The sequence below is a fragment of the Notolepis coatsorum genome, assembly GCF_963971535.1.
Source record: "Notolepis coatsorum genome assembly, chromosome: 9".
Taxonomy (NCBI): domain Eukaryota; kingdom Metazoa; phylum Chordata; class Actinopteri; order Aulopiformes; family Paralepididae; genus Notolepis; species Notolepis coatsorum.
Window position 1 is genome coordinate 111,111,380 of NC_140173.1, and position 13,714 is coordinate 111,125,093.

Sequence of the window (13,714 nt, forward strand, 5' to 3'; positions counted from 1 at the left end):
CATGCGGGCTAGGGCTTAAAATGTTATTTACAGTCGGGCTTATTTTTGGGCAGGGCCTGAAGTTCACGGGCTCGGGCTGGGTAGGGGCTTCACTTCAAGGCCCTTACAGACCACTAACACAGACCCATTGATATAACCCCCATTGCTATAAAACAATGCTAAACACTGGAAAAGGCCATTTATAAGACACAGGACCTTTAACATTTTCTTTGCTCTCTCAATGTTTATTTCCAATCCGTTTCACTTTCTGTTTTGGGGAAGGTTTTTGGGGCCTCCTACTGTGCACTATAGCGCCAATTTTATCAATCAGTGGTCAAACACTCCATTGGACACCTTTAATTCTGTTATCTCAGCACTGAATGCCCACCCCCCACCCCAAACAGTTATTTTATCTTTTTTATTACACCTCTTTCTATTCTTTTAAATACCAGTACCTTCTTTTGATGCTTGCAAAGCACACTGTGTTATCAACCCTGTATAAAATCTATCAAAAACTTGATTGATTGACTCACTGAGTGGGTCACCAATTATTTCCACCTCCATTTCTCGTATCTTTTTATTGCCATCTTTTAAATCGTGTATATTTCACATTTCATGCATTACCACTGATGCCATTACTTCTTCTAAACACGTATGAAACGTGCCACACACATGAAGCCGGGCTGACTGACTGAAGGGAGTGATGCACCTGTGATGACGGTCTGTTTGAAGAGCTCCTCGCGGAGGTGAGGCAGGAAGCAGACGATGCGCTCCCAGGTGATCTCCCACAGGTCAGAGTATCCCGTCCTGGAGTCTGCACAGTGGAAGATCCCCGCCGTGTCCATCACCAGCAGCATGTTCTTCAGAGACTCTGGGATGGCCTCCAGCTGGACACACAGACGCATACTTTAGTTTGTATATTTGAAAAGTGTTTGGACTTTATTCTTTTTACTGTATGAAGCACATTCTCAGGGGGCTCATACAGAACCAAGGATTTCACTGTAATGTACTTTATATGCGACAAATAAAACTAAACTTTTTTTTCTCCTCTTTTTCTATTTTTCTCCCCATCCCAATTTAGCCGTGCCAATTCTCCCCTCCCCTGTCTTGAACGTTGCTCGCATATGCCCCCCACTGGCCGGTTGTAGGGGGGATAGAAGCCTTGCATCACATGTCCCCTCTGATACATGTGGAGGCAGCCCGTCACATCTTTTCACCTGCCAGCGCGGACTCTCATTTTGGCGAGGTGTAACGTGTGGGAGGCTCACACTACCCCCGCCATTTTTCCTAGGGATGCACCGAATGGGAAATTCTTGGCCGAAACCGAAAATAGAAAACAGTTGGCCGAAAACCGAAAGCCGAAAGGCCGAAAATGATTCATAGAATAGAATTTTTTTTTTACCAATGTTGTGGAACATTATGATTATGGACAAATATATGATTATGGCAAAACTTAACTTAAATAATAAATAATCACTATTATGGGTCCATAAAACATTTATTCAGCACTTCTGAATGCATACAGTACATTAATTCCATCTTTTCTCTGGCTGCGCAGCGGACATCTGTGCTCTACTGAGCGCACCTTTCTAGTCCCTAGCTGAATGTGCTCGCTTGACTCGGCACAGTAGACGCGCGACAGACAGACAGCGTCAATGTGAGAAACACAATCCCCCCCCCCCCTCTCGCTCTGAATAATATGCATATTAGATCACTCAGTGATTAACCGCGGCATATAGTAAATAAGGATATAAAGCATGTTAAAGACGCATTTATTGGACGCGTTGCGCGCAGTTTACATAGAAACAGCGCGACTCCCGACAGCGCGACATCATCACAACAACACGCAAGGTTTTTATGTTGTTTCTGTTTCGGTGACATATTTTCGGTGAAAAAACTCTTTCGGCCGAAAGCCGAAAGGCCATTTTTTGCCATTTTCGGCCGAAAACGTTCGGTGCTGAAATTTCGGTGCATCCCTAATTTTTCCTGTCTCTGCTGTGCAGGCGTCCCCCAACCGACCTGTAGGAGTCACTGTCCACAACGTCCAGATTACCACCCATCGACTTCCACCCGCTAACTCAAATTGAGTTAGTATGACAGCCGGCCCAAGCCAAAGGCAACGCCGACAGCCGGAGTCGAACCCGGTATCTCTTGTGTTGGTGACGAGCGCAATGTCCGCTGCGCCACCCAGCCGCCAAATAAAACAAAACTTGAACATATTACTCCTATGGTTTAAGACAGTCCAAAGGTATTAGTGAACATGAACAAGTCCCCCAAATCCAAAACCTAGAGTGCTAAAACTCATTTGTGTCCATCAGGTATAAAGTCTGAAGCTGCTCCACAGACAATTAATTGGAAAAGGTGGGGAAAGGTGACATTGAGTATACAGGTTCATTTTCTGTTTCAGAACTGAAAACACTACTATAGAATAAAACTCATTTGGGTATAAAACAAAACTTTCAGTGGGTCCACAAAATCAGTCTCCCATTCATTGTCAATGGAGCAGCTCCAGACTTTATACTGTACCCGATGACAAGTTTGGCTTTTACTTCTCTGGTTTCTGGCTTCGGGAGAGAGTAGCCCATGTTCACAAATATTGACTGAACTTTCCTAGACCATGGAGATAACATAATACATAACACCGCGATTCCACTGGAACCAGGGCTGAACAATACATAATTTCAGCATTAATATCATCATGTGCACAACATACACAGTGATGACATCATGAAGGACGCAGTGTCTGTGTTTTGTGAAGGACGTTAATTCTAAGTTTAATGGTGTGCTTTAAACAGGAAAGCAACGACAAACAGCCTGTAATCTCCTGGATCTCTTATAGACGCCACCCTTCTCATTCATAGATGCGCCCCCTTATTTTAGGGTAAACAACATGCATTATTGATATCCTGTTGGATTATGGACTTTAGCCTGGATTGATATAGTATTATCTGAATACAATAGAGTATTAAAAACAACATTTCCCTTCAGAATCACCCTAATCATTCATTGCTAGAGCGACTCATTCTTCCCAAATGGAGCTACTGAAGTTAAAAGCTGCATAGTATATCTGGTGAAATTATATATATATATACACACACTTGTATATGTACACACTTGTATTTATATCACAATGTAAATATTTTTCAATATCATGTAGGCCTACGGTAACTGGAACATATCGTTAGCCTCATACAATAATTGCCTAAGTAATTTATCTGCCTAACTGTAATCTCCTCACACTGCTGCATCGCCCTGGCTTAGTACCTATGTCCTCAGCCAATCAGGACGCTTGTTACGTAAAAAATGTAATCCCCATCAGCCTAACTCACTCGTGTGACTTGTGCATTTTAACGTTACATACACAGATGGCGATCGCATGATTTAGGCAAGTATAACAACTGCCTTGATGTATGACATGTATGTATGTACAAGGAAAAAATGCCTAAGTCACAACATATTTTGTTTAAAAGTCACCTTATTTTGTTACGCAATGGTTGTTTTGTTTTTGTATTTTTGCAAACTTGTTAATACACCTTGTGGAACTTATTTTCAAAATATGAATTAAAAACGTACACATTTGCTGGACATTTTCTTCTTTTCCAAAAATCGTGAAAAATTACTTAGGCTAACGATATGAGAAAAAGAGGCCAGCACTGATAAGATAAGTCCTGGTTGAGACACAGGGGCCTTAGTTTGAAAAAACTTAAATCAAACCAGGACTGGCTGTGTGTGTTAACACTTTCTGCGCCAAAAACGTCGTACAACGGGTTTCAAGTTCATGCGAATTCTGCCAGATCACGGCGTACGACGTTATTTTGATCATATTTCATATTTTCGCCATGGTATTCATATTTCACTCACGGAGCCTTGTCTGATGCTGTGAGACTCCGCACAACTCTGCAACGATTTAATACTGCCACCAGGTGGATGATCGGCAAGTTGCCAAACCGGATATGCCGGTTGGATTTCGGTGCGTCTCCTAAATCCGTCCGGCCACTCGCATATCATCCCAGGACTCTAGCCACACACCGTGGATATGGATCGCTGCCATAACTCAATAATCGACATGATTTGGGCGTGTATTAGTATTATACGAACCGGAAATGGATCACCTCGATCCCCATCAAATAACTGGGATCTGTTTGCTCCAGTATCATCGCCCAACGGTAAGAGCAGGCTGCCGTGACTTTCAGTGTTTTTGTTTATTATTATCGATGCAAACTGCTCTGATCTATATATCACCCATACTACATAAATCATTTAACGACGATCACGGAATTATAAATGATCCCCCCCCCCGCCCCCCCCCCCCCCCCCCTCCGTTCACCCGCGCATGATCAGTCATAACGTTTAGGACCATGTACAGTTGACATTTTTTATATAGCGTGGATCGGTATCAAACGGCATTTGATAATCTAATATATGCATTTATGCCTATATCTCACGTTCTAGGAATTATTGCAGAAAACAATAAAAACATATTTATACTAGTCTAGACGGTATTTTCGTATGAATGAAAAAGTAAAACGTTCCTACATCCTGAACGATAGATAATCGATGTTGAATGGGCCATAGTAATGTCAATTTAGCAATAAAATTTAAAAAGTTATAGCCCTGCAAAGAAGGTAAACATCTCCATAGACTTAGACTGGTGGCAGTGATCAAACATTGATGGATATAAGCGTGGCAGTTAATGTGTTAATGTATTGATAAAGCAATGAAAATGAAGGAGCATTTTATCCTTGCGGTTCCAAACAGATAAAACAACCTTACATGAGTCCAAGTTAAAAAGAGCTAAATGACAGCAGACCGGTTTCTACAGATGCCATGAGGCCACGGTGAGTCTGCTCTCACCAGGAGGTCGCTGGAGCCGGCATGCATGTACTTGTCCATGAAGTCCAGGATAGTGAGCCACAAGGCAGCAAAGGTGGGCAGGGACAGCAGGGGGGACAGGTGCTGCAAGAACACCTGGACGAAGACATTACAATAGAAACGGTCAATAGAACAAGATTTACTTCATTGTCAATTTACACCAGGCTATTGAGGCTCCATCCACACGTGTTTTGGATCTCCCATCTACAAGAAAATGGGGGAGTTTTAGGTCATGCCTTCAGATAATTTCACACAAGCGTTTTTGCGTTGTCGTGTGGACGGAGATATATTCTACAACACCACTGGTGGAGACGCGAACTTTTTTGAAAATGGATGCATGAAATTCATCTTTCTGAGATGACAGACACAGTCCATTACACATGTATGTTGTAAAAGAGGTCAGCATGTAGGGTTGCCTGCAGTGCAACACCCCAGGAGAGGTTTGGGGTTTCAGTGCCTTGCTCAAGGCCACTTTAGGAGAGATGGTGTGTGCACACAGTAGATATAATACCAGACGCCCTCCAGTTACTGGATTATACTTTCCTTTCCTGCCAGGACTAGGGATTGAAACAGCGAGGCTGTTACTAGTTAACCTCTAACCATATTGTGTGCATGGACATATCATTTGTAATGTTGTACAGAATAAATTACTGGTAATCCAGATTAATACAAGAGAAGGCTTTATGGTGAAAAAATGAATAGTTCTCGTGTTATCACACATGTAAAAAATTCTAACAAATTCTATCACCAACTCGTCACAATAATATTGTGACGAGTTGGTGATAGAATTTGTTAGAATTTTTTATTATATTATATGCTTTGTGGTTCCGGTAGTGCTGTTGTGTGGGTGTGGTAACTAATCCAGATGGTGCTCCAGACCTTTGACAGCAGGGTACAGGCTCTCATCCTGGTCTCCTCCATACCGCTCACGTCTGCTGGGCTGATGTTATCAAGCAGCTTAGTCAGCAAGGGGAAAAGCACCTGGCAACACACACACAGTGACATCAGCACAACGGTTCTACCCATGCCGCCCCCTGCTTTTGACTCAACAAATCCTGAGTGTCATCTATCCTGCTAAACTGAAGCGACGACACAGGAGTTTGTTTTCTTACCTTGTTGAAACAGGACTCCCACTCCGTAGCATCGAGTGTCTGGAGGTCGTGGACCAGCAGGGCTCTCTGTAGGTAGGTGAGGGCCTGCATGCGCACCTGACGCCTGGCATCACAGCAGAGCCAGGCGATTCCTAGAGCAGGCAAGGACGGACGTTAGCTGGTTCAAAATTACCGTCCCTTTCCCCTTCCTGGGATCATCATGGCACGATGCACTGGTGACTTTTGAAAGAAAAAAAAATATAGAATATTTTTTTTATGTATAATAGTGTCTTACTTATATGAAAAATACTTATCTAATTACAAATAATGTATCTTAAAACACCGGCATGCTAGACTATGTTTAACCTGTTTAAGCCCTAGCCATATATTCAGAAAATTTGCCTAAAAGTAAGTAAATGAAAGATTTCTCCACTTCTACAAAGCCCATTTGCATGTTCTTGGTATCTAGGGACATCTATGGACCTCAGGGAATGTATTCCCAGTGTCAGAATAATATTGTGTCTGTTACTATGCTTGAGTAAATTGTAATGAACCAAAGAAGAATATAAATTATTATTTGAACAAGAAGGAGGGCTGCAGCGTCTTTGTGGTGTGAATCCAGTGTTTTTTTGAAGGTGCTCTTGGATGAGGGAAGTCAGTTGAATAAAAATAAGGAAGTTCCAGGCACTCTTCTAGTATATAAAAAAGGCTTTAATAAATAGCTTAGTAGTTCATAGTAGAACCATTAAAAAAACACCAACATGTTTCGGCCTCTCTATTCTGCCTTCTTCAGGGCATTTGGATAAACATGCCGACAGTTCTATTTCTTTTACAGCTCTAGGAATCGACCATGCCCCCCTCAATCCTCGAAGTTTAAAATTATATATATATATGTATATGAAGATTTATGTTTGTTTTGGGTCTCTAGATGTGGGAGGACCTCTGGAGTCTAGAGGCACATACTATTGTGACAGCTAGACCTCAGGCTGACTAGGTACACACACATGAGCTCAATAGAGCAATTAGCACAGCCTCTACCTTGAATATAGCTCTGTTCACTCATTTGTATGTCTGTATGCCCTGAAGAAGGCCGAAACATGTTGGTGTTTTTTTAATGGTTCTACTATGAACTAAGCTATTTATTAAAGCCTTTTTTATATACTAGAAGAGTGCCTGGAACTTCCTTATTTTTATAAATTATTATTATTGGTTTAATCTTTGACAGTGAATAACACCATGCTAACATTGACCGGACTTGAAAAATTCAGCACTTTCTTGAGATCAAGTGTACAAAAAATCTAAGCAAAATACTGTACTTTTCGCACTATAAACCGCACCTGAATATAAGCCGCAGCAGCTAAATTGAATGATGTGTACAAGCCGCACTGGACTATAAGCTGCAGGTGTTTTAATGGTTAATTACCATAATGTAAGGGTTCGTGCACAGAGGGGATTGTCGGGAAAGAGATGGCTGTTTGAGGAAGCTCCCATTTATTAACATTTTTGTTTAAACAGTAACGGTAGCTAGGTACTAACGATAGCTACTTAGCCAACACTAGGTAGCTACTAACGTTAGCTCACGGAACGATATAGCCAACACTAGGTAGCTACTAACGTTAGCTCATGGAACGATATAGCCAACACTAGGTAGCTACTAACGTTAGCTCACGGAACGATAGAGCCAACACTAGGTAGCTACTAACGTTAGCTCACGGAACGATAGAGCCAACACTAGGTAGCTACTAACGTTAGCTCACGGAACGATAGAGCCAACACTAGGTAGCTACTAACGTTAGCTCACGGAACGATAGAGCCAACACTAGGTAGCTACTAACGTTAGCTCACGGAACGATAGAGCCAACACTAGGTAGCTACTAACGTTAGCTCACGGAACGATAGAGACAACACTAGGTAGCTACTAACGTTAGCTCACGGAACGATAGAGCCAACACTAGGTAGCTACTAACGTTAGCTCACGGAACGATAGAGCCAACACTAGGTAGCTACTAACGTTAGCTCACGGAACGATAGCTACTTAGCCAACACTAGGTAGCTACTAACGTTAGCTCACGGAACGATAGAGCCAACACTAGGTAGCTACTAACGTTAGCTCACGGAACAATAGCTACTTAGCCAACACTAGGTAGCTACTAACGTTAGCTCACGGAACGATAGAGCCAACACTAGGTAGCTACTAACGTTAGCTCACGGAACGATAGAGCCAACACTAGGTAGCTACTAACGTTAGCTCACAGAACGATAGCTACTTAGCCAACACTAGCCAACTAGCTGCTGCGGCTTATATTCAGGTGCGGTTTATAGTGCGAAAAGTACGGTATTTTGCTTCGATTTTTTGTACACTTGATCTCAAGAAAGTGCTGAATTTTTCACTTAGTAACGAGAGAAGGGGCGTGGCTACGGGGATGACCACCGGTTGCTAGGGGAAAGACGTTATTAGCTGTGAATTCTTATGGTTTGACTCAGACTAGGACATGAGGCTGACATGTAGGGAGGTGGACAGAGAGACTGCAATAGCTGGAGGGTGGGGGAGGGGCCTCCTCCACCCTTCTAGGACATGAGGGCTAGCTTCGGCTAACAGGGAAGGCTTTTGGCTAACGACTAGGCCTCAACCACCATCGGACTAATAGCAGAAGAGACGGTAGAGATAATGAATTCAATACATTTTTCAAGGACCCTTCAGAACTGTTCTCCATCTTGTACAGAGTATGTTTATGGGAATAAACATAACGTTCCAAGGAAATGTATCCTGTTTCCAGTGTGTCTTTAATTATTTTGAGACGAATGTATCAACGGGGAAGGAGAGAGGGTATCAGTCAGTACGATAAGAAAGAGATGAACACAACGCAGAAACGGAGCCACAGGTGATTACTGGCTGAGGACCCGATTATCTTACACTTGCAACATAAAACACGATGGTGACAACATTAAACAGTACCTTGCAACAACGGACACCAGCAGCTGGTCCACAGGGTCTGGGAGTCGGCCTCGATCTTCTTACCCTCGGCCTCCAGGTGGCGCTGCTCCTCTGCCCAGGAGCTGTAGATGCTGGCGGCCCGAGTGTGGAGCGTGTGCATCAGGTCTAACAACTATACCACCAGAGACAAACAACCACGTTAATGCACAAGACAGACTGCTTTCAGTTGCTCTGAATAAGTTTAAATACTGGATGTGCAATGTTGTTTCAGTAGATATACTGTATGTTATAGATGCATGAGTTTGTAAACAGGTACATTACTATAATCATATACATGGTATAAAACATGTTTCAGGCGTAGACTGAACATAGACATCTCATCATCAATAACAAACTTTTAACAAAACAAATATTTCTGTGTGAAAGCCCTAGGCTAAATGTGTTACTAAATAAAAGCTTTGCTCAGCCCTCTTCAGAGTTCAAGAGTTAAAGTGTGATAGTTGGAAGAGGCTTTGGATTCCCCCTGATAACCACCCAGTACAAACCAGAACCACGCGTTTGATCTGAAGATTAATCCGAATGAGAGAGGAGTTGTGACAGATTCAATCACTCTCACTGTAAAGCCAGGAGATAAAACACTCATGCTATTCCCAGGAAACTAGACAATGTGGCCTGGAGACGCAGCAGATACTAAACCGCTCACGCTGAAAGGAGGGCTTTTCTCTCCCGACTGCACACCATTTCATCGTCATGGCAACGCACACACAAACAGGTGCGCCAGGCTTTGTGTTTGTGTGTGTGTAGAGAGAGAGAAAGGAGGTACTGTCCTGTCAAACACACCCTTCCAAAGCACCTGCCAATCTTGCCGTACCCAACCCCAGCTTTCCCTCCCACCCAGGGCCACACCGGGGGCACAGGATTAAAGACGTACCGTCAGAAGGAGTGTGAATACAATGAGATAGAAATTATTTATCTTAATATTAAGATACATTATCTTAATAATATATCCTAAGAGGTTTGTCTTACCCTTTATATGGAAAACTATAGTTAGGCTATGTGTCCACTCAAAGCCTTTCTTTCAAGGCGGACCGCTATGAAAAAAGAAGAAAAAAAAAGCTTCGAGCGTCTTTCTGGGTCTCCCCAGAGCTCGCGCCAGCCGCGGCTCCGCCCCTTCCTCGATGAGTTACATTGATGAGCGCGCTCCTTTCCAAAAAAGTTGAACTACTTTCAACTTTATGAGCTGGGAGCGCTCCGCCAAAAACGCTGCCGTCGAGAGCTCATAAAACGCGAGGCGCGGCTCTGGGAAGAGGAGCGCGCATGACGCTTCTCCAGCATATAAATGAATGACAGAAAGGAGCTGACAACTCATAAAACGTCCCCTATGGACACAAGCCCTTATACAGCCTCAATCTATATGGCAACTTTCTAACGTTGCAATCCTTCTGAATGGCCACTAGGGGAGCCGAGGCTCAGTTTCCCCACTGCATGTCCATATGAAGACCATGTCTCTGCTCCACTCTATCAAGTGTGCAGCCAAGACGCTTCAGGGAAAGTGAGCCCAGAGGACAAAAAGGAAGAAGGGTAAAGAGGGCTGCTGTACTTACGTCCTGACTAACCTGTAATGACAACGTGTGGTAGCTGGCCGGCACGCCCTCGTCCTCCTCGTCATCGCTGTGGGAGCGCGAGGGCCGCTGGCTGGAGGCCCGGCCGCCGCCCCGCTTGACCCCGCCTCCACCCTCCTTCTCCCGACCACCTGCCTTCTTCCTCAGCCGTGACTTGGACGAGTCGTACTTGTGGCTCTTTTTCTTATCGTGGTTCCTGTAGCCTGGTTAGAGAGTTAATAAGAAATGGTTACAAAATATATATGATTTCTAATATTCAAGGACCTAGAACTACAAGTTTATAGAACTCCAATACAATGTAGAGGTAAAATACTTGTGTATCTCTTTAAACAACCGTTGTTTAGTACACCTCATCCTTGTGTCTCTATAGACAACGGTTGCTTAGTACACCTCATCCTTGTGTCTCTATAGACAACTGTTGCTTAGTACACCTCATCCTTGTGTCACTATAGACAACGGTTGCTTAGTACACCTCATCCTTGTGTCTCTATAGACAACGGTTGCTTAGTACACCTCATCCTTGCGTCTCTATAGACAACTGTTGCTTAGTACACCTCATCCTTGTTTCTCTATAGACAACTGTTGCTTAGCCTTAGTACACCTCATCCTTGTGTCTCTATAGACAACGGTTGCTTAGTACACCTCACCCTTGCATCTCTATAGACAACGGTTGCTTAGTACACCTCAATCTCGCTGGTATGCAGCCTCTAAGTCCACACTGACGTTTAAGTGGTACTGTGTAATGACTTGCAAACAGAACTAGTCATAAAAGTAATTACACCGAAGAGATGTACCGGTATTGATGTTTGGAAAACAATCTTCCAAAAAGACAGCCAAGCTAAAGGCACTTTCACAAACATGTCCACGTATCTTAGCTTAAACAAATAACATAGCGGGTTACATCAAAACAGTAATTTTGCACGTTCTATTAGTACTCTATATCGACTAGTGCCATGCTTAGCCTACGCCTTTGATCGAGCCAAAGCTTTTTAGTTCGTCTAAAGCCATGTTGACAGCAAGTATCCAAGAGCCCGGAGCAGCCATGCCAGAGCAACAGTACCATGTCCCACCTGGTAGATCACACTGAACAAGAAGGATGTGTAAGAGTGAGTGAGTGAGTGAGTGAGTGAGTGAGTGAGTGAGTGAGTGAGTGAGTGAGTGAGTGAGTGAGTGAGTGAGTGAGTGAGTGAGTGAGTGAGTACCACTGGCTTAAAGAAAGAAATATTAGTAAATAGTAAACATTTGTTAACAATTGCATGTAGTGTTTGATTTGTGCTGCCAATCATATTGTTTTGTTAATCATGCCGGATCTTGGGACCACAATGACAATTTACTTTATTGTGCTATCCTGATGATTTAATGCCTGTGCATATATTGCATTTTAATTTGTTGAATAAATTAAATCAATCAGTCAGTCCCACCACTTCAGCAAAAGGCCAACATAGAAAGAAAGTCTCACCTCCGTTGAGGCTGGCCTCCACAAACACGCGGATAGCTTTGACACACAGCTCAAAGTTGTCTGGGGTGACGTGGGCAGCGTCGCGGACGATGAAAGACAATGTCTCCACACACTTGATGAGAGACTTGGTGTCATGCTGGCCCAGGTCCTGGCCCAGTGTCAGACTGTACTGGTTGACCAGCGGGTTGTTCAGAGGAGTCTTGCTGCCTCCTGCTGTGGCTGTCCTGGCCTCCAGGTCATCCTTACCAACCTGCAGGGGACAGCAGGTGCTTTAGTAGAAGTCACACACGTGGTGATATAAGAGTCATACATGTGACCGATTCAGCCATGCAAATCTGATCCGATGGAGATATCTATGGCAAGGGAAAAAAACAGAATCGGTTATAAAACGCTACAGATAAGAAAAGAAAAGGGGGGAATAAGCCTACCCTGCTTACGGGATTATTATTACGCAGCCCAATAGAGGTCAATAGTATGCTGGTGTGCTCCATCGTACTCAGCAAGATGGAAGGAAATTTAATGTGAAATGACAGATGGGGTTCAACTAGCAGAAATAGTGGCAGATAGTGAACTAATAGACAACATGATAAAGAAAAACAACCCCTGGATTAATGTAGCACTGAGAATTTGGCAGGACATGATAAAGCTGTGCGGAGTGAGGGTATCCCTCAGAATGTTGAGATGGTGCGCATACGATTCTGACTTCCCTCCCAACAAAACGGACAGAGATTTAAAGGGTGGATAGGAAAGGGCCTTACAAATTATTTATCATTAGTCCACAAAGGGATGTTCCAGAGCTTTGAATCTCTACAGAGAATACACGGACTGGAACAAAACGATTTCTTTAGATACCTTCAGGTATGACACTATTTCAACCAACATTTTAGTTGGGTCAAGAACCAAAATTCCGTGACCATTCTCTGGCTAAGATGTTTTGATGACTGATTTGACTTCTATGGACCTTTTATAAAATATTTAGCCCCCGTGTCCCTCCCCAAAATCCCGGAATTTTTTGTCAGATGACCAAATCCAAAATACCTGCTGACGCCATCTTGAAAAATGTACTTTTGATCCAGAGCACCTAGAATCATGTATGAATACACTTTTTTGTCTAAGTCAACCATGACGATTCCAATTCTGACATCAGTTTGACTCTATGACATCAATTTGACCCAGAAATCCAAGATGGCCACCATCTAGTAGAGCGAAAATGTAACTTTTAATGTCAAAACCAATTTTACCATGGTACTGCTGTACTTTAAACAAACTACCTTCATAAGGATCTCAGCTAAATAATTTATGAATGTACAGTATGACAAGATAACTAATTATACTTCAAAATACGCTCTCTTAACACTTTGAGTGCCACGAGGTGGCGCCAGAGGTAGCGCTTCAATGCCACCATCGGCGCCAATGTTACGCTTAATATCGCCTAATCTATGTTTTAAATTATGGCTATGTGTCTAATCTGCCCGTCGCTTATCAAATAATCCTTTTCCAGTCAGTGCTGTCAAGGCAGATTGGTTTTTTAATGCTTCATTTCCGTTTGAGAGCATTTTGAAAAGCACCCGTTTTGAGGTAAAAACAGTTCATTCTAGACCATTCTATGATAATAGTCTTTTACTGGAATATTCCAGAACGTTGATATTTGTCGGCCTATTTATGAATCGTTTTCAAATAAACGCTAGATGATCAATAGTATACGTGCACGCAAGCACATTCGAGCCGCGCACGGATAATCGCCGTGTTAATTTCC

General features: G+C 43.1%; 1 protein-coding gene across 4 annotated transcripts in view; it reads right to left on the minus strand.

Moving 5' to 3' along the window:
* gbf1 (golgi brefeldin A resistant guanine nucleotide exchange factor 1) overlaps positions 1-13,714 on the minus strand; it is a 221,188-nt gene that overhangs the window by 11,026 nt on the left and 196,448 nt on the right. For 2 of the 4 annotated variants that reach the window (XM_084322245.1, XM_084322243.1), the window contains 7 exons: positions 11,959-12,208; positions 10,494-10,702; positions 8,899-9,049; positions 5,964-6,094; positions 5,731-5,832; positions 4,834-4,947; positions 689-866 (listed from right to left, as the gene is read on the minus strand). In XM_084322245.1, coding sequence (XP_084178371.1) covers positions 689-866; positions 4,834-4,947; positions 5,731-5,832; positions 5,964-6,094; positions 8,899-9,049; positions 10,494-10,702; positions 11,959-12,208 — 1,135 coding nt within the window. Of the gene's footprint in view, positions 1-688; positions 867-4,833; positions 4,948-5,730; positions 5,833-5,963; positions 6,095-8,898; positions 9,050-10,481; positions 10,703-11,958; positions 12,209-13,714 lie in introns of all 4 variants that reach the window. The other 2 variants (XM_084322244.1, XM_084322242.1) reach the window with 1 other exon arrangement.